The sequence below is a fragment of the Oncorhynchus clarkii genome, chromosome 23 (genome assembly GCF_045791955.1).
Source record: "Oncorhynchus clarkii lewisi isolate Uvic-CL-2024 chromosome 23, UVic_Ocla_1.0, whole genome shotgun sequence".
NCBI classification, from domain to species: domain Eukaryota; kingdom Metazoa; phylum Chordata; class Actinopteri; order Salmoniformes; family Salmonidae; genus Oncorhynchus; species Oncorhynchus clarkii.
In genome coordinates, this window is record NC_092169.1 from 27,460,309 (window position 1) to 27,478,530 (window position 18,222).

The window sequence follows — 18,222 nt, forward strand, 5'->3', positions numbered from 1 at the left end:
ACAAAATATTTTGCACTGTCTGTGATCACAGCTCTTTTAAAATTGAATGATGACATTTAAAGTGTTTCATATGGAAATGAAGCTACTGTACCATAAATCCTAATAAATGAATAACACAGTTAACTTTCAGTCTCTCATCACAGTAGCTGATCTAGTTTTGGGTTTGAAAAAATAAATATCTGATAACACTTTCTATGAGGCTCATTCATTTGATGTAACAGATTATGGACTCGAGGAGCAAATACGATTTAACAAATTGTGTTCAGTGTTTTCCTCACTGCAGTGTACACACACGTACGCACACGCACGCACGCACACACACACACACACACACACACACACACACACACACACACGCACACACACACACACGCACACACACTCTTTTAGCTTTTCTCTTTTTGTCTTAGACTGAAAACTGGTTGAATCAATGTTGTTTCCACGTCAGAATATTTTTTATATACGTATATGTATGTGTGATGATGTTGAATCAATGTGGAAAACTGATTGGATTTGAAAAAAGTCATCAACGTAATGGATTTCGTATTGTATTCACCCAACTTTTCACCTAAATCCAATGACATGGTGAAAGGTTTTGTTGATTTCACGTTAGTTGACAACTCAACCAAATGTAAATGAAGCTAGATATTGAACTGACGTCTGTGCCCAGTAGGTTCTCTCTTCTGTCAGTCCTATGATTGAGCGTAGTCTGGCAGTGGCACCCCTTGTGGTCTCTGCTTGGCCGGCTCTCCACTCAGATTCCCTGCATCTGACCTCTTATTGACCTCTATTTCTCTCGCTATGTCTCACCTACCACAGGACCGGAGCCCTAGGACTGTGCCTCAGGACAACCTGGTCTGACGATACCTGGCTGTCCCTGTCCCCTGTTCACCTGACTGTGCTGCTGACCCAGTTCTGCTGGTCTGAATTCAGCTGTGGTCCTCTGACTTGAGTTCACTGTCTGTGATACCTTGTCCCGGACCCTGCTTGTATGTTTGTGCCTCGTAGAAAGTGTTACTAATAATCAAAACATTGATATTTAATTGAAGTAATGATCAGTTTTCCATTACTCTAAATAGACCTGAAAGGATGTCAGCTATTCATGTGAACAGTTTTCAAGTTTAATGGTGCAGTACACTGTTTCCAATCTGCCAACAATTTGATTGCTTTTTTGAATGTCATCATTCAACCAGTAAGCTTGGTTCACTATGCTAACTTTCTTTTCTACTACTTATTTTTGTGAATGAAATTCCCTACTCTTTGTATAAATTTCCCCAGTTTGTTTTCATGGTGGCTAGTTGTCTGCTGGCCAGTGTGGTTGTGTTGTTCATTGTTGGAGTAACTTTTAGCAGAGTGCATGCTCTTGGTCTTCTCTGGTGCATGTATGGGTTCAGGGTCTGTTGCAGATTGTAAGGAGTGGGGTTGCTTCTTCTCAAATGAGCAGAAAGGCTCAAATCTGCTATACAAACGACTACTGCCCCCCTGATCGCTACGCCAGTTTCCTGATGCAAGGCTTGCCCTTTCATGTCTTTCATCAATGGCAGTAGGCTGCCCCTGTGTCCTAATGGATGTAGCTCTGGCTGGAGGGTTTTGCTGCAGCTCGTCAGTGCTGAAACGAGGGGCTGATGATTTACCTATATCATCTGCAAAGTGGTTCTTGTCCATCTTTAGCCTGGTAGGGGATCTGGTTGGATTTGCGGTGCCACTCTGCGATGCAACCTTCCTCTCTCTGTTTGGTCTTTGTTCTTCTTCCTCAGTCACTATGGTGTCTGAGCTACCACCCCTTTTTGGAATGACATTTTCCTTGGTTAGAGGGGAACCCTCTTTTTTCTCTGGTATGTTGAGCAACGATCTGATTTTCTTGGAGCTCTTCTTGAGGAAACGAGGTGAGCCCAGTGCTGTACTGGTGGACTTGTAAGTGGGCTCTTTGCTGTTCATATCAAGGGCTGCTGCAGACACAGTTCTGGAGGGAGGCTCTTTCCAAATGGAAAGAGGGGGTCTCTTTATGTCCACTGTGTTTTTGACATCATATTGAGAGACAGATCTCTGATCCTCATTCAGATTTGAAGAATATCCTCCATTCTGTGCACCCACTCTTATTCCACCACTATCTGCCTGTTTCCTCACAAAGGCTCCACCATACATGTGACTGGAGGACTCTTTATTGTCTCTGTAGTCTATGTTGGACTTTGGGTCTGCCACACTGTGCCTTTTGTGCCAGTTGTCTTGGAGGAGCTCAGGGTTTTTGATTACCAGTCCCCCTTTGGTTCTGCCCAGGCTGGCATAGACAGACTGATGTGGGTCTCTTCCTGGGCCATAGCCAATGTTATTCCTAGGATCATCCAAAACCTGCAGACTTTGCTTCTTCATTATAAACTCATCCTGTCTCATTCTGTTTTCCATTGATGTTGCTGGATTCCGTTGCATTGATGAGTAATATGTTGCATTGTTTTGCCTTGCAGAGGGATCGACCTGACGTATGGAATAGTTTTTTGAGTAACTGTTTGTCTCCGGTTGCTCTGGAATAGTGGACTTGAAAACAAGGGATGACCTAACTCTGGAGGGAATGAATGAGCTAGCTTTGTTTTCCAGAGCTTCATACTGGTCCAAATAATCACATGATTCCCCAATAGGAGTGTCAGTGTTATTGAGGTAAGACTCTATCCTATATGTGCGCAAGAAGGACTTAGCAGTGTGCTCCAAAGTTGGTATGTTCTGCTGCATGGAGCGGGCGTGTTTGTCATTTCCGTGGTAGGACTGCCGAATATTGTGACCTCTGTACATCTGTGCCCCCTGAGAATTGTCATCCATAGCATTGGAAAAGTGGCTTCTTCCCGGGGCGCAGTGATAACCTTCATCTCCAGCCACATTCCAGTTGCTTGCCCCATACCTTGTGTTGTGTGGAACATGCAAGACTTCTTGTCTCTCCCCAGCATAACTGTGTCTTTTCAGGAAGTTTGCAGTCTCTGCAGACTGGAACTGATGGATGTGTTTTTGAACACTCACACCATGATTGACCATGGGTCTGTGTTGAAATGGCTCCTCCTCATAAAGTCTCTCCTCCATCTCTCTGATAGGGCTCGTCATGCCCATCGGTCTCTCACAGGCTTTCCTATACACTGTGTCCAGGGTATGTCTCAACTGGTCCTTCCTCTCAAAGGCTTGGCTGGATTGAGAAGCATACTTTGCCAGAGCATTCCTTCCATTCCTTTCTAGTAGCACACCCTCGGGAGGGGCGAGAACTGCTGGCATGGAGGAGCGAGCGAAGAGCGTTCGAAACTCCTCGTCATAGGACTCCACCAGCTGGCCTGTTATGACCTGCACCATACTCAGGTTGATTTTCTCATAGGACCACATGAAGCTGGGTGGAGTAGAAGAAACATAGAGCAGCAATTACTTCAGTGTCAAATGTCAACTCTAACAGACATGTTTAGCTCAGTCTATGCACGAGGTCAACTAAGGTAAACAGTTTTGCATTATCAATAAATTGTCTGCTGTCAACCCTTAGCATCTCTAATTCATCTCTATGTTATGGCACATTTTTCTATCAGACAAGCCTTTGGCTGTCTAAAGTAGAACATTAATATTGCTTAATCTGTTACTCTTTTTGAAAAGTCAACCCTCTCAGACACAAATCCCCAATCTTAAATGTTTTCATATCTCAAGAAAAGTTATGTGTTCCACTTAGAAATCAAATACAGTCTCTACAGAAAGCCCTGTAAAGTAACATTGAACAGAACTTCTAAAAATCTTTAAATTGTCCAAGCTTTCGTACTTATATTCCATGCATTTTTTACATCACAGAGGTAAAAAAAAAAACACAAATAAGATTGGGGTCAATAGCCAGAAAATGATCTATTTAATCCTTAACCTGTTAAAATAGTCACAATTACAATACAAAGAAAGAACATCACAATGACTCAATAAAGTAGATTGTATTTATAGCCAAAGAACAGTTTAATCAATATGGGGAAATCCTTATTCTGAACCACTGGCCTCCTAGTTCCATTTACCTGTATGATCCGTACACCACTGTTTGGCAGTCCACCAATAGAAACTTCTGCTCCATTGCTCCATGAAATGTAGCTCCTGAACGACAGATGTAATCCTGCCCCTTCACTGTGCGTACTCTCATGTTCTATAGACCAAGACAGTCAAAGTGGCATCTTCAAGACCATTCTACGGTAATACACCGCTTTATGCAAAGCCTGATTATTATCAGTATTCTCGCATGAAAGATATATTGACTCTCTGAAATAGCGAGAGAGCTTTATTGCAGCCTTGTAAAATGCTATGACAAGAAAGCATAACTCTTTTGGCTGTGTCCTAAATACCTCTGGTAATAACTACCTCAACCTGTAAACAGCCTCGCCCTGCAAGATAGAGTGAGAATTAAGTTTCAGTGGTTTAGGTTAATTCTGAAATCCATCTACAGTATATAACACAAGACACTGCAATAACCTTCACCCTCCCCACTGCTGCACCTCACATAGTAAATTATCTATTAGATACAGAGGTACCATAAGCTGGAATTCTTATTTTCACGTTGCCGAAACATCATCATCCCTCAATAACGTCAAGATAGTCACTTGTTTTCTTTGGTGAAAATAAAAAACAAGGACAAATCAATACTGTATATACGATGAGAGGAGGATCAGGCGATACTTTTGATTATCAACCTCTAAGTAGATGAATTAACATTGTAACAGAGTATGTGAACGTACCCTAAGTTTTGGGATTTGGATGTCTTGATTCTCAGCCATTGAGAGAAAGCTTTGCAGATGAAATTCATCCAGAAGCACATAAACTGGAGTTCCTCTGATGGAGGCATCAACCGCTTCTTTGAATATATCCACATCTGTAAAAATGTCCATTACAATTGCAATGACCTGTAAGGAAAGGAGGGAAAATAACAAAAAAGGTTATGGTTAACATGATGAGTTATAAAAATAATTAGCATACCATTGTAACACCTTAGTGTTGATGGACCCACCTTTTGGATCTTTTGTGAATTAAAGTATGAGGGATTGTGTAGAGCTGTGGTAACACTCCCAAGCACATGTCACATATGACACCCAAATGGAAACTGGCGGTTCAATCACCACGTCCACCCTTCCCACTGTTGCTCCCACCTACACTACCGGTCAAAAGTTTTAGAACACCTACTCCTTCAAGGGTTTTCTTTATTTGTACTATTTTCTACATTGTATAATAATAGTGAAGACATCAAAACTATGAAATAACACATACGTAGTAAACAAAAAAGTTGTCACGCCCTGACCTTAGAGATCCTTATTATTCTCTGTTTGGTTAGGTCAGGGTGTGACTCGGGTGGGAAAGTCTATGTTTTCTATTTGTTCTTTGCCGAGTGTGGTTCCCAATCAGAGGCAGCTGTTTATCATTGTCTCTGATTGGGGATCATATATAAGTTGTCATTTTCCTTTTGGGTTTTGTGGGGTCTTGTTTTCTGTTTAGTGTCTTACCTGACATATTGCTGCAGAATGCTGTGGTAGCCATGCTGGTTAAGTGTGCCTTAAATTCTAAATACATAACAGACAGTGTCACCAGCAAAGCACCCCCACACCATAACACCTCCTCCTCCTTGCTTTACGGTGGGAAATACAGATGTGGAGATCATCCATTCAACCATACCGCATATCACAAAGACACGGCGGTTGGAACCAAAAATCTCCAATTTGGACTCCAGACCAAAGGACAAATTTCCACCTGTCTACTGTCCACTGCTCGTGTTTCTAGGACCAAGCAAGTGTCTTCTTCTTATTGATGTCCTTTAGTAGTGGTTTCTTTGCAGAAATTTGACCATGAAGGCCTGATTCACACAGTCTCCTCTGAACAGTTGGATGTTAAGATGTGTCTGTTACTTGAACTCCGTAAAGCATTTATTTGGGCTGCAATTTCTGAGGCTGGTAACTCTAATGAACTTATCCTCTGCAGCAGAGGTAACTCTGGGTCTTCTATTCCTGTGGCTCTCCTCACGAAAGCCAGTTTCATCAAAGCTCTTGATGGTTTTTGTGACTGCACTTGAAGAAACTTTCAAAGTTCTTAAAATGTTCCGTATTAACTGACCTTCATGTCTTAAAGTAATGATGGACTGTCATTTCTCTTTGCTTATTTGACCTGTTCTTGCCATAATATTGACTTGGTATTTTACCAAATAGGGCTATCTTCTGTATACCCCCCTACCTTGTCAAAACACAACTAATTCGCTCAAAAGCATTAAGAAGGAAAGAAATCCCACTAATTCACTTTTAAGAAGGCAAACCTGTTAATTGAAATGAATTCCAGGTGACTACCTCATGAAGCTGGTTGAGAGAATGCCATGAGTGTGCCAAAGCTGTCATCAAGGCAAAGGGTGGCTATTTGAAGAATCTCAAATATAAAATATATTTTGATTTGTTTAACACTTTTTTGGTTACTACATGATTCTATATGTGTTCTGTCATAGTTTTGATATCTTCACTTTTGCTCTACAATGTAGAAAATAGTAAAAATAAAGAAAAACCCTTGAATGAGTAGGTGTACTAAAAAGTTTGACCGGTAGTGTACCTGTATCCCCCTCTCAATAATAGTGTCAAATAAAGTGTCAAAATATTTTTGTGAGGCATTGCTGTAAGCTCAGGAACTGTATGTGATTACTGTGACTGTGATTACCATGACCCTGCATGCCCTTATAAAGTGTAAAAATATTTATTAATTGTTGTTTTAGAGTTCAAATTATGTACAGTACCATGACATAAACCCACCAGGTAAATCCAGGTGAAAGCTTTGATCCCTTTTTTGTGTCACATGTTGTGACTAAGGGGGCAGTATTTTCATTTTTGGAAAAATAACGTTCCCGTAGTAAACAGGATATTTTGTCAGGACAAGATGCTAGAATATGCATATAATTGACAGCTTAGGATAGAAAACACTCTAAAGTTTCCAAAACTGTAAAAAATATTGTCTGTGAGTATAACAGAACTGATATTGCAGGCGAAAGCCTGAGAAAAATCCAATCCGGAAGTGCCTCATGTTTTGAAAGCGAAGCGTTCCAATGCGTCCCTATTGAGCAGTGAATGGGCTATCAACCAGATTACTTTTTCTCCGTATTCCCCAAGGTGTCATTGTGACGTAGTTTTACGCATTTATGTTGAAGAATACCCGTAAGCGGCTACATTGCGCAACTGGTCACCTGATGGCTCCCAGAGTGATTCTCGTGTAAAGTACAGAGGTAGCCATTATTCCAATCGGTCCTACTGAAAAACCAATTGTCCCGGTGGATATATTATCGAATAGATATTTGAAAAACAGCTTGAGGATTGATTATAAACAACGTTTGCCATATTTCTGTCGATATTATGGAGCTAATTTTGAATATTTTTCGGTGTTTTCGTGACTGCAATTTCAGGGGCGATTTCTCTGCCAAACGTGAATAACAAATGGAGCTATTTTTCTACAAAAATAATATTTTTGGAAAAAAGGAACATTGGCTATCTAACTGGGAGTCTCATGTGTGAAAACATCCGAAGCTCATCAAAGGTAAACAATTTAATTTGATTGCTTTTCTGATTTCCGTGACCAAGTTACCTGCTGCTAGCTGGACAAAACGCTATGCTAGGCTATCGCTAAACTTACACAAATGCTTGTCTAGCTTTGGCTGTAAAGCATATTTTGAAAATCTGAGATGACAGGGTGATTAACAAAAGGCTAAGCTGTGTCTCAATATATTTCACTTGTGATTTTCATGAATAGGAATATTTTCTAGGAATATTTATGTCCGTTGCGTTATGCTAATTAGTGTCAGTCGATGATTACGCTCCCTCATGCGGGATGGGGAGTCACTAGAGGTTATTAAATTACTCAGTATATCAAAGTAAATGTTCATCAGAAAAAAAACACAGAACATTACAATATATGTGTCCGAGTCCTATCATTATTAGACCTGGTTGAAAAATGTTCATAATATACACAATATGTCGCATTGTGCTTCCTTTAAAAATATATATATACATATATATATATATTGTATAGTGTCTCAAGGGGTGACTTAGTGTGTGGTCATTTATGAACATTTGAACATCTTGGCCATGTTCTGTTATAATCTCCACCCGGCACAGCCAGAAGAGAACTGGCCACCCCACATAGCCTGGTTCCTCTCTAGGTTTCTTCCTAGGTTTTGGCCTTTCTAGGGAGTTTTTCCTAGCCACCGTGCTTCTACACCTGCATTGCTTGCTGTTTGGGGTTTTAGGCTGGGTTTCTGTACAGCACTTTGAGATATCAGCTGATGTACGAAGGGCTATATAAATACATTTGATTTGATTTGATTTGATTTGATCACAAGCTATGGCCACTCTGTGTTTACCATATTCCCTGTGACAGGTTTGACTTGGTTTGACATATGGATGGGAGTATTAACTATGTACAGTACACACCCACCTCATCTGGCTAATACTTGGAATACTTGTAACTAGTACAGCCTAGACAATGTAGTCTAAATCACTTGAGAAACCACAGTAAAACTATAGCTTATGCCTGCACATGTACATATCCATTTTGCTGACCTAATTTCTCAATAAAATCAGACTGATCTGTAGACTTTCTAAATTCTAGGAGAGCGAGCTAACCACACCAGCACTATTACCTGCAATCACGGTACCAGTATTGCCAGCACTCTTCTCTCATCTGGTTCAAACCTGCGTTTACTCGTTCATGTTAACTAGACCAACTGGTTAGCCTCACAGCTCTACGGTCGTGGGAGAATATTTACCCGAAAATATAGCCCTGTTCTGCTTAATGGCCACTGATTCTCCATCCCAAAACAAGCCTAGAAAAGCACTCAAACCCCCATGTTCTTTTGCTTGATCCTCCATGATTGCAGGGAAGGATTTTCACCTTCAATGCATACATTGCCTGGGAAGGTAACATGCTCAGGAAGAACTCGAGAACCACAACTCCTGTCAGCATTGTAAATGACTCTAGAGTGGGTTTGAGAAGGTGGTTAAAATGCTTTGCTGTCTCTAACCCCTCCCCTTTCAGCCACCGGCCGAGGAGGGGTTTGAGTGCTTTTCTAGGCTCGTTTTGGGATGGAGAAGCAGTGGCCATTATGCAGAACAGGGCTATGCTAAGATTCCTGTTGTAAAAACAACGTGTTAGCTCTTCGGCTTTAGTAGGCGTAAGCTAGCTAGTAGAAGCCTTGCTGTTAATACTATCTAGGGTGTGCAACGTGGGCACACTACAGCCGCAAGGTTAGTGTTGCGTTAGCTAGCTAACAGCTACCTTTGCTAAGGTGCGCTGTAGCTAGCACAGTGCTGGCCGGAGGGAACCGCGTGTGGGCAGTTAGACTTCAGCTAGCGTCCCACATATCCCAGAGAGGTTAACCCCGCTGTCGACACCAAGCGGCAGAAGTGTGACATGCTACACCAAGCGGCAGATTTGTGACATGCGTTGTGACACACTTGCATGACATTGCTCACATGGGATGATGGAGGATGTGCATTCTTACCCCCAAGTGTTCTTACCCCCCTTGGACCCTCAGACCCTCTCAGGTTCTATCCAGGGATGGAAGTCAGCATGTCCACTCTCCCTCGGGTCTCTTCAGACATACAATGCTAGATGACAGATTGCCATTTGCCCTTTTACTATGGCCAACCATTTCCCTCGCCTTATGGCATTTTCACCTCTAACCGTCTAGTGCACGAGCAACACAGTAACGCACCTTCTCTTTACTACCAGGTGCCATTACTCTAAGTGAGCGAGGCAGGGAAGAGACCTAACACAGGCCCTGGTTAGCAGAGATCCCTCTCCTGCTTTATAACCAGTCCTGATAGCCATTGTTACGCAGAGATCTGCAGACCCAAACATACGTAAAGACTTGCCACCCTCACCCAGTAGCCATGGTACTCTGGGGATGACCAGTGGGAGGATAAATCTGAATGCGACAAGCCGGCAACTCAAAATCTTTCACGATCTAGAGTTCCAGTGCCCCTCCTATACGTCCACTTTTTGGAAAAAGAGACAATGCGTTTTTTGGAGAAATGGTGTAACGTACACAGATCATTCATAACCCTTTCTAACCCTAACCCTCTGTTTGCAAGGTCTCTATGCTTCATTGCAGGACCTTTTTGGACAGCGTGAAGATCTCTAAAGGAACTAGGAGTTAACTGTTATCTCACCTGTCACACAGACCTCGACAGTTGCACAGTAGGGTAACAGCCTCTGTTATGTCGTTTTTATGGTGTGTGTCGCTAACACAAAACCAGTCTCCAAGCTTTTAGCTCCATCACTGGGACCCTTCTATTGGGCTTGAGGCCTCTGGAGGCGCTGGAAAGCGGGGAGATGTAATACTTCTCTTTCTAACCCACTTTACTGTCTGCCCTATGCCTGCAAAGCAAGTGAGTGGGCTGCACTCACTGTCAACCCACCGTTCATGCCTTCAGTTTGCCCAGGGTCCTCCTGGGTACCTCTCACCCAGTTTACGGAAGTAGAGCTTCTCCACCGTTTCCAGTGTCCAGAATGTGCCTGGTGCATTTGATTGGATTAAAGCGACAGTATTGCTCTAGAGTGACAATGACTTCTGTGTTTTTTGGGCACCTCCAACAGCTATCTTGAGATAGTGGAGGCTATTCCATTGGAAAATATAGTAGCAAGGGTAACAGCCCAGAATGGGTCGTTCCACCAGAGGTATGGCTACCTCTTAGGCACTGTTGTAAAACATCTCCTTATGGGAGATTTGTGCTATGGCATGTTGGGCCAGCCCTCATAAGTTTCTGAAGTCTTTACCGACTGGATGTCATTGCATCTTCCTGGGGCATTCTCCCTCAGTGTCGAAGCCTCTGAAGGGTGATGCTATTGGAACTACCCTGGAGAGCATGTCTGCATTACGGGTGTTGGCCAATTGCCTTAAGTGACACGTTGAAAGGAAACGTAACCCCGGTTCTATGAGAATATGAATAATATTTGTCACCACCTTTCCCTGCTTGCAAGAGCGCAAGGAAGAGAGACATGGTCGAGAATGTTGGTGGGCTTGTTAACAACCCTTAAGCATTTCCCATAAGTGACACATCCCACTCGCATTTTCATCAAATTGGGGTTACGCAAGTAACCTAAAGTTTCCTTTGCAGGGCACCTATACTTTTACTCATGAAGGTAAGTTGCAAAACCTGATTTTATAGACCTGCCCTGACCTCCTCAGACACTACTGACTAGTGAAAAGGAAACGTGTATAATTTTTCTCTGGGAGGAAAGGGAGTTGTGCTGTAAATAAAATGGGGCCAGGAATCTGGTTATTGAATTTGTCACTTTGTCTTGTAATAGTTTACATTTGTGATTCTTGAGCTATCACATTCACACACAAAGAGACAGTCCCAGTTGGGGAGCAGGCAATATTAGCTAAACATGAGGCTTTCTACTATTAGTCCACAAAGATACTATCAGCAGCTTTCAAAAATACAATATTGTGATTTGCACTCCATAAACAAGCATTAGCATTACCATTGTTGTGGACACAATGCATTGCAGGATTACAGTACCTGTCTGGCACCCTGAATCTGTTTACGGATCACCTCTTTGATGGTGGGGCTGTTTAGTCTGGGTGGATGGAAAAGCAGATCAATATTGGTTTGGAGTTTATCATGCATGACCATCGGCCATCCTAACTCCAGGTCGGGTGTTACTATGTCTGAGTGCACAGGCCAGTACGTCCCAGTTGAGGACTTGCTGGCCGGAGTGTCCAGTGCTGGTCCGTTGATTTCTTCTGTGTGGCTGCTAGGCAATGGCTGTGAGGCATTTGTAGTGATGAAGTGGAGTTCATCTTCTGAGAGAAAGCTCCCTATCCGCTCGGCCTTGAGGAACTCCTGGTAGCTCTCTCTGCCACCATTCACCAGGGAATCGATAGCAAGGCGATAAGCCTCCTTATAGTGGGGATGAATGTAATCCTCAGACTGCAACTCTCCTTTCAAGGAGGACAGCAGGGAGAGTTGTTCGGATTCCATCATCACAATGGCTAAGCGAGCCCTGTTACAGATGGTGGACGCTGGAAGTCAAATGGACAAGAAGCAACGTGTTAGAAAAACAATGCGATAGTGAGTGTTTTCATTGAAATAAAATATGTGTTTTCACTGAAAATCCCTGTTTAAGTATTTTCCCAGTTCATGTTTGTCTAACTTCTAGGAAGATTATATCCCACTTAACCCCAAGATTTCCCTGAGTTTTCACCATCATTGTAAAGCTGTAGGTGTTTTGTTGTTTTGGGGAATTCATTTCTGAGTACTTCTTTAAAAGATTTGTACTTATTGCATGTGATTAGTGGTTAATCCTGTTATGTGAACCAAACTTTTGTTTTAATTTGGTAAAAATCTTTATTTTTAAATTGTGTTTTCAAACCAAACATTGAACATCTAATACTCAAATCATACTGTAAAATCAGGTGTGTTGGTTTTAATATTTTTGGCAATTTTCAGGTGTTTTGTGGGCACAACACATCAACCCTGTTATCCATAGCTATCTATGGATAACAGATAGGTAGATAGGTAGATAGGCTAATCATAGGCTAATCATGTTTTACCAAGTTAAGCATGCATTCAATTGCCCCTCCGTGTTGCACACAACATGCCTCCATTCCCCCATCACCAGGGGAGTTGTGACTGATTTAAGAGGAAATTGTCAACGCAGTTTCTGTCAACGCAGTTTCTGTCAACCATATAACTTTATTAGTCCATTTATAGTATCTTCATTTAACCTATTGAGATGGGAAAACATGTTTTTTATGAAGTTGAACATTTATGACAGAATGTTTAAAATAGGTGAAATAAATTACGTTTTTAAATATTTATTTTTTACATAGTTTAACTAACCAAAAGGCACTCAATTCGTGGAATGACATGTGTAGTGTTATGTTGTAATAGTTTCCCTTAGTTATTGATTAACCAAAAACAAACTATGTAATTAGCTCATTTCAATACATAGACATTCTAGCTGTCAGAATGTACACATCAGAAATAGGTGTTCATGTTGTCAGAAGCACACTGTGTTCTAAACTACTAACTGCAGCTGGCCCAGCTTGTACAGACTTGCTGATTAATATGTCTCGTGTCTAAGCCGTTGAGTTGCGACTCCACTTTGTCTCTATGCTGATGTATTATTACCTGTTTGATTGACGTACGGAGCGAATAACTACACCTTGTATTTGGCCATATTCCCAGTCACCTTGCCATGGTTAAATGCGATGGTTTGCGCTTTCAGTTTTGTGCAAATGCTGCCATCTATCCACGGTTTCTGTTTAGGGTAGGTTTTAATAGTCACAGTGGGTACAACATCTCCTATTCACTTCCTGATAAACTCAGTCACCGTATCAGTATATTAATCTATGTTGTTCTCGGAGGCTACCCAGAACATATCACAGTCCACGTGATCAAAACAATCTTGAAGCATGGATTATGATTGATCAGACCAGCGTTGAATAGTCCTTAGCATGGGAACTTCCTGTTTGAGTTTCTGCCTACAGGAAGGTAAGAGCAAAATCGAGTCGTGATCAGATTTACCAAAGAGAGGGCCTTGTAGGCATCCCGGAAGTTGGAGTAGCATTGTTCGAGTGTTCTAGCAGCGCAAGTACTACAGTCAATATGTTGATAAAACTTTGGTATCGTTTTCCACAAATTTGCTTTGATAAAATCCCCAGCTACAATAAATGAGGCCTCAGGATATGTGGTTTCCAGTTTGCATAAAGTCCAGTGAAGTTCCTTGAGGGCCATCATGGTATCGGCTTGAGGGGGAATATACACGGCTGTGACTATAACCGTAGAGAATTCTCTTGGGAGGTAATACGGTCGGCATTTGATTGTGAGGTATTCTACGTCGGGTGAACAAAAGGTCTTGAGTTTCTTTATGTTATCACAATCACACCATGAGAAGTTAATCATGAAACATACACCCCTCCCTTCTTCTTCCCAGAGGGATATTTATTCCTGTCTGCGCGATGAACTGAGAACCCAACTGGCTGAATGGACTCGGAGATACGGAGTAGTTGACTACAAATGTTGACTACAAACTGAATGTTTCCGTGAAACAAAGTATGTTACAATCCCTGATGTCTCTCTGGAAGGAAATCCTTGCCCTGAGGTCGTCAGGGACTGAACATTAGCGAGTAATATACTCAGAAGCGTGGTGGTGTGCGCGCCTCCTGAGTTGGACTAAAAGTCTGTTCCAAGTGTCTCTTTTCTCTTTTCTGCTGGCAGAGTTTTGGAACAGCATCTGCGATTAGTTAAATTGCCCTGGGGGATACAAACAAAGTATCCGGTTTGGGAAAGTCTTAATCAAATCAAAATCAAATCAAATTGTATTAGTCATATGCGCCGAATACAACAGTGAAATGCTTACTTACAAGCCTCTAACCAACAGTGCAGTAAAAAAAAATGGATAAAAATAAGAGATGAAAGTAACAAGTAATTAAAGAGCAGCATAAAAAAAAATATATATTTATATATATAGGGGAGTGCTGGTACAGAGTCAATGTGTGGGGGCACCGGTTAGTTGAGGTAGTATGTACAGTTGAACTCGGAAGTTTACATACACCTTAGCCAAAAACATTCAAACTCAGTTGTTCACAATTCCTGACATTTAATCCTAGTAAAAATTCCCTCTCTTTTAGGTCAGTTAGGATCACCACTTTATTTTAAGAATGTGAAATGTCAGATTAATAGTAGAGAGAGGATTTATTTCAGCTTTATTTCTTTCATCACATTCCCAGTGGGTCAGAAGTTTACATACACTCTATTAGTATTTGGTAGCATTGCCTTTAAATTGTTGAACTTGGGTCAAAGGTTTCGGGTAGCCTACAACAACCTTCCCACAATAAGTTGGGTGAATTTTGGCCCATTCCTCCTGACAGAGCTGGTGTAACTGATTCAGGTTGGTAGGCTTCCTTGCTCACAAACGCTTTATCAGTTCTGCCAACACATTTTCCATAGGATTGAGGTCCAGGCTTTGTGATGGCCACTCCAATACCTTGACTTTGTTGTCCTTGAGCCATTTTGCCACAACTTCGGAAGTATGCTTGGGGTCATTGTCCATTTGGAAGACCCATTTTACAACCAAGCTTTAACATTTGGACTGATGTCTTGAGATGTTGCTTCAATATATCCACGTAATTTTCCCTTCTCATGATGCCATCTATTTTGTGAAGTGCACCAGCCCCTCCTGCAGCAAAGCACCCCCACAACATGATGCTTCCACACCCATGCTTCACGGTTGGGATGGTGTTCTTCGGTTTGTAAGTCAGTCCCTTTTTCTTCCAAACATAACGATGGTCATTATGGCCAAACAGTTCTATTTTTGTTTCATCAGACCAGAGGACATTTCTCCAAAAAGTATGATTTTGGTCCCCATGTGCAGTTGCAAACTGTAGTCTGTTTTTTTATGTTGGTTTTGGATCAGTGGCTTCTTCCTTGCTGAGCGGCCTTTCAGGTTATGTCGATATAGGACTCGTTTTACTGTGGAAATAGATACTGTTGTACCTGTTTCCTCCAGCATCTTCACATGGTCCTTTGCTGTTGTTCTGGGATTGATATGCACTTTTCGCACCACAGTACGTTCATCTCTAGGAGACAGAATGCGTCTCCTTCCTGAGCAGTATGACAACTGCGTCGTCCCATGGTGTTTATACTTTTGTACCTACAGGCGTTTGGAAATTGCTCCCAAGGATGAACCAGACATGTGGAGGTCTACAATTCCTTTGCTGAGATCTTTGCGGATTTCTTTTGATTTTCCCATGATGTCAAGCAAAGAGGCACTGAGTTTGAATGTAGGCCTTGAAATACATCCACAGGTACACCTCCAATTGACTCAAATTATATACATTAGCGTATCAGAAGCTTCTAAAGCCATAACATAATTTTCTGGAATTTTCCAAGATGTTTAAAGGCACAGTCAACTTAGTGTATGTAAACTTCTGACCCACTGGAATTGTGATACAGTGAATTATAAGTGAAATAATCTGTCTGTGAACAATAGTTGTAAAAATGACTTGTGTCATGCACAATGTAGATGTCCTAACCGACTTTCCAAAACTATAGTTTTCTAATAAGAAATATGTGGAGTGGTTGAAAAACGAGTTTTAATGACTTCAACCTAATTGGATGTCAACTTCCGACTTCAGTTGTACATGTAGTTAGAGTTATTAAAGTGACTATGCATAGATGACAACAGAAAGTGTCAGTGGTGCGGATAGGGGGGGGGGGGAATGCAAATAGTCTGGGTAGCCATTTGACTAGATGTTCAGGAGACTTATGGCTTGGTGTTAGAAGCTGTTTAGAAGCGTCTTGGATCTAGACTTGGCCCTCCGGTACTGCTTGCCGTGGCTGAAGTCTTTGACAGTTTTTAGGGCCTTCCTCTGACACCGCTTGGTATAGAGGTCCTGGATGGCACGAAGCTTGGCCTCCGTGAAGTACTGGGCCATTCGCACTACCCTCTGTAGTGCCTTGCAGTCGGAGGCTGAGCAGTTGCCATACCAGGCAGTGATGCAACCAGTCAGGGTGCTCTCCATGGTGCAACTTTAGAACCTTTTGAGGATCTGAGGACCCATGCCAAATCTTTTCAATCTCCTGAGGGGGAATAGGTTTTGTCATGCCCGCTTCACGACTGTCTTGGTGCGCTTGGACCATGTTAGTTTGTTGGTGATGTGGACACCAAGGAACTTAAAGCTCTCAACCAGCTCCACTGCAGCCCCGTCGATGAGAATGGGGGCGTGCTCAGTCCTCCTTTTTCCTGTTGTCCACAATCATCTCCTTTGTCTTGATCATGTTGAGGGAGAGGTTGTTGCCCTGGCACCACATGGTCAGGTCTCTGACCTCCTCCCTATAGGCCATCTCTTTGTTGTCGGCGATCAGGCCTACCACTGTGTGTCATCTGCAAATTTAATGATGGTGTTGGAGTCGTGCCTGGCTGTGGAGTCATGAGTGAACAGGGAGTACAGGAGGGGGCTGAGCACGCACCCCTGAGGGGCCCCTGTGTTGAGGATCAGCGTGGCGGATGGGTTGTTACCTACCCTTACCGCCTGGGGGCGGCCCGCCAGGAAGTCCAGGATCCAGTTGCAGAGGGAGGTGTTTAGTCCCAGGGTCCTTAGCTTATTGATGAGCTTTGAGGGCACTATTGTGAGCTATAGTCATTGAACAGCATTCTCACATAGGTGTTCCTTTTGTCCAGGTGTGAAAGGAAGTGTGGTGTGCAATAGAGATTGTATCATCTGTGGATCTGTTGGGGCGGTATGCGAATTGGAGTGGGTATAGGGTTTCTGGGATGATGCTGTTGATGTGCCTCATGACACTCACCTGGACTCCGTCACCTCCTTGATTATCTTCCTTATATCTGTCAATCCCCTTGCTTCTTTTCTCAGATGTTATTGACTCTGTTTCATATCGGTGTGTTTGGGTTTCTTGTTTCTTGTTTTGTTTATTTATTAAAACACTCACTCCCTGTACTTGCTTCCCGACTCTCAGAGCACTCGTTACAACGAAGCATGTGACAAACAAAATTGTTTTCTATTCCTAGTTTTAGTAAAGTTAGTCAAGTTTTCCCTATTGGGCTTTTAAACCAATGTTGTGGAATCTGCCTTTCACTGCTATTGTGTGATGATGCAATGTGTCCAGTTGATTGTATATTATATTTCCTCAACATTACTTTTTATGATAAAATATTTAAATGAATAGAGATTATGCACATGATTATGCTTCTTAGCTCATATGCCTATCATTATTTCTTCATAGTCCACTGAATTATTTGAAAGCATATTCTACATTCCATGTCACAACAGTCTAATGTTAAACTCTATAGCAGTTACTTACATTGAAAGTATGAGTTATAGAAAATGTATCTTGTAGTTTCCCAATAAATCCCAGTCCGGCATCTTTCAATGTATTCTGCTGACTGTTAAGCCGTATTAGAAGAAAAGCTTATATCTGCCAACTGAAAGTAACAAAGACAAGGAGGTGTCTCAACATGAGAAGCACTCTGTGGATGGAGGGTGTGGATTCCAGTTCACATGCAAATAGCTCAGGCTTTAAACTTGCTCACAGCACAGGGGCTGCCATAAACCTGTTTCAGATAGGTAGCCACACCCACCTCTTCTTCTTTGAGAGTTCAAAGTTCAATTGTGTGATGTAGACAATGGAGGTTTTGATAGTCTTTTCTATCAAATTTAAAGGAGCCTTTACATGTTTTATAATATGCCAA

The 18,222-nt window shown here is 42.1% G+C and overlaps 1 protein-coding gene across 1 annotated transcript; it reads right to left on the reverse strand.

The window, feature by feature from the left end:
- Positions 1 to 391: 391 nt before the first annotated feature.
- On the reverse strand, positions 392 to 17,943 carry LOC139381911 (protein FAM83B-like). The gene is made up of 5 exons (XM_071125769.1): positions 17,835 to 17,943; positions 11,529 to 12,031; positions 4,725 to 4,889; positions 4,014 to 4,138; positions 392 to 3,361 (listed from the first exon to the last, which is right to left on the reverse strand). The coding sequence occupies exons 2-5, from the start codon at positions 11,991 to 11,993 to the stop codon at positions 1,228 to 1,230; spliced, it is 2,889 nt and encodes a 962-aa protein (XP_070981870.1). The 5' UTR covers positions 11,994 to 12,031; positions 17,835 to 17,943; the 3' UTR covers positions 392 to 1,227.
- Positions 17,944 to 18,222: the final 279 nt, after the last annotated feature.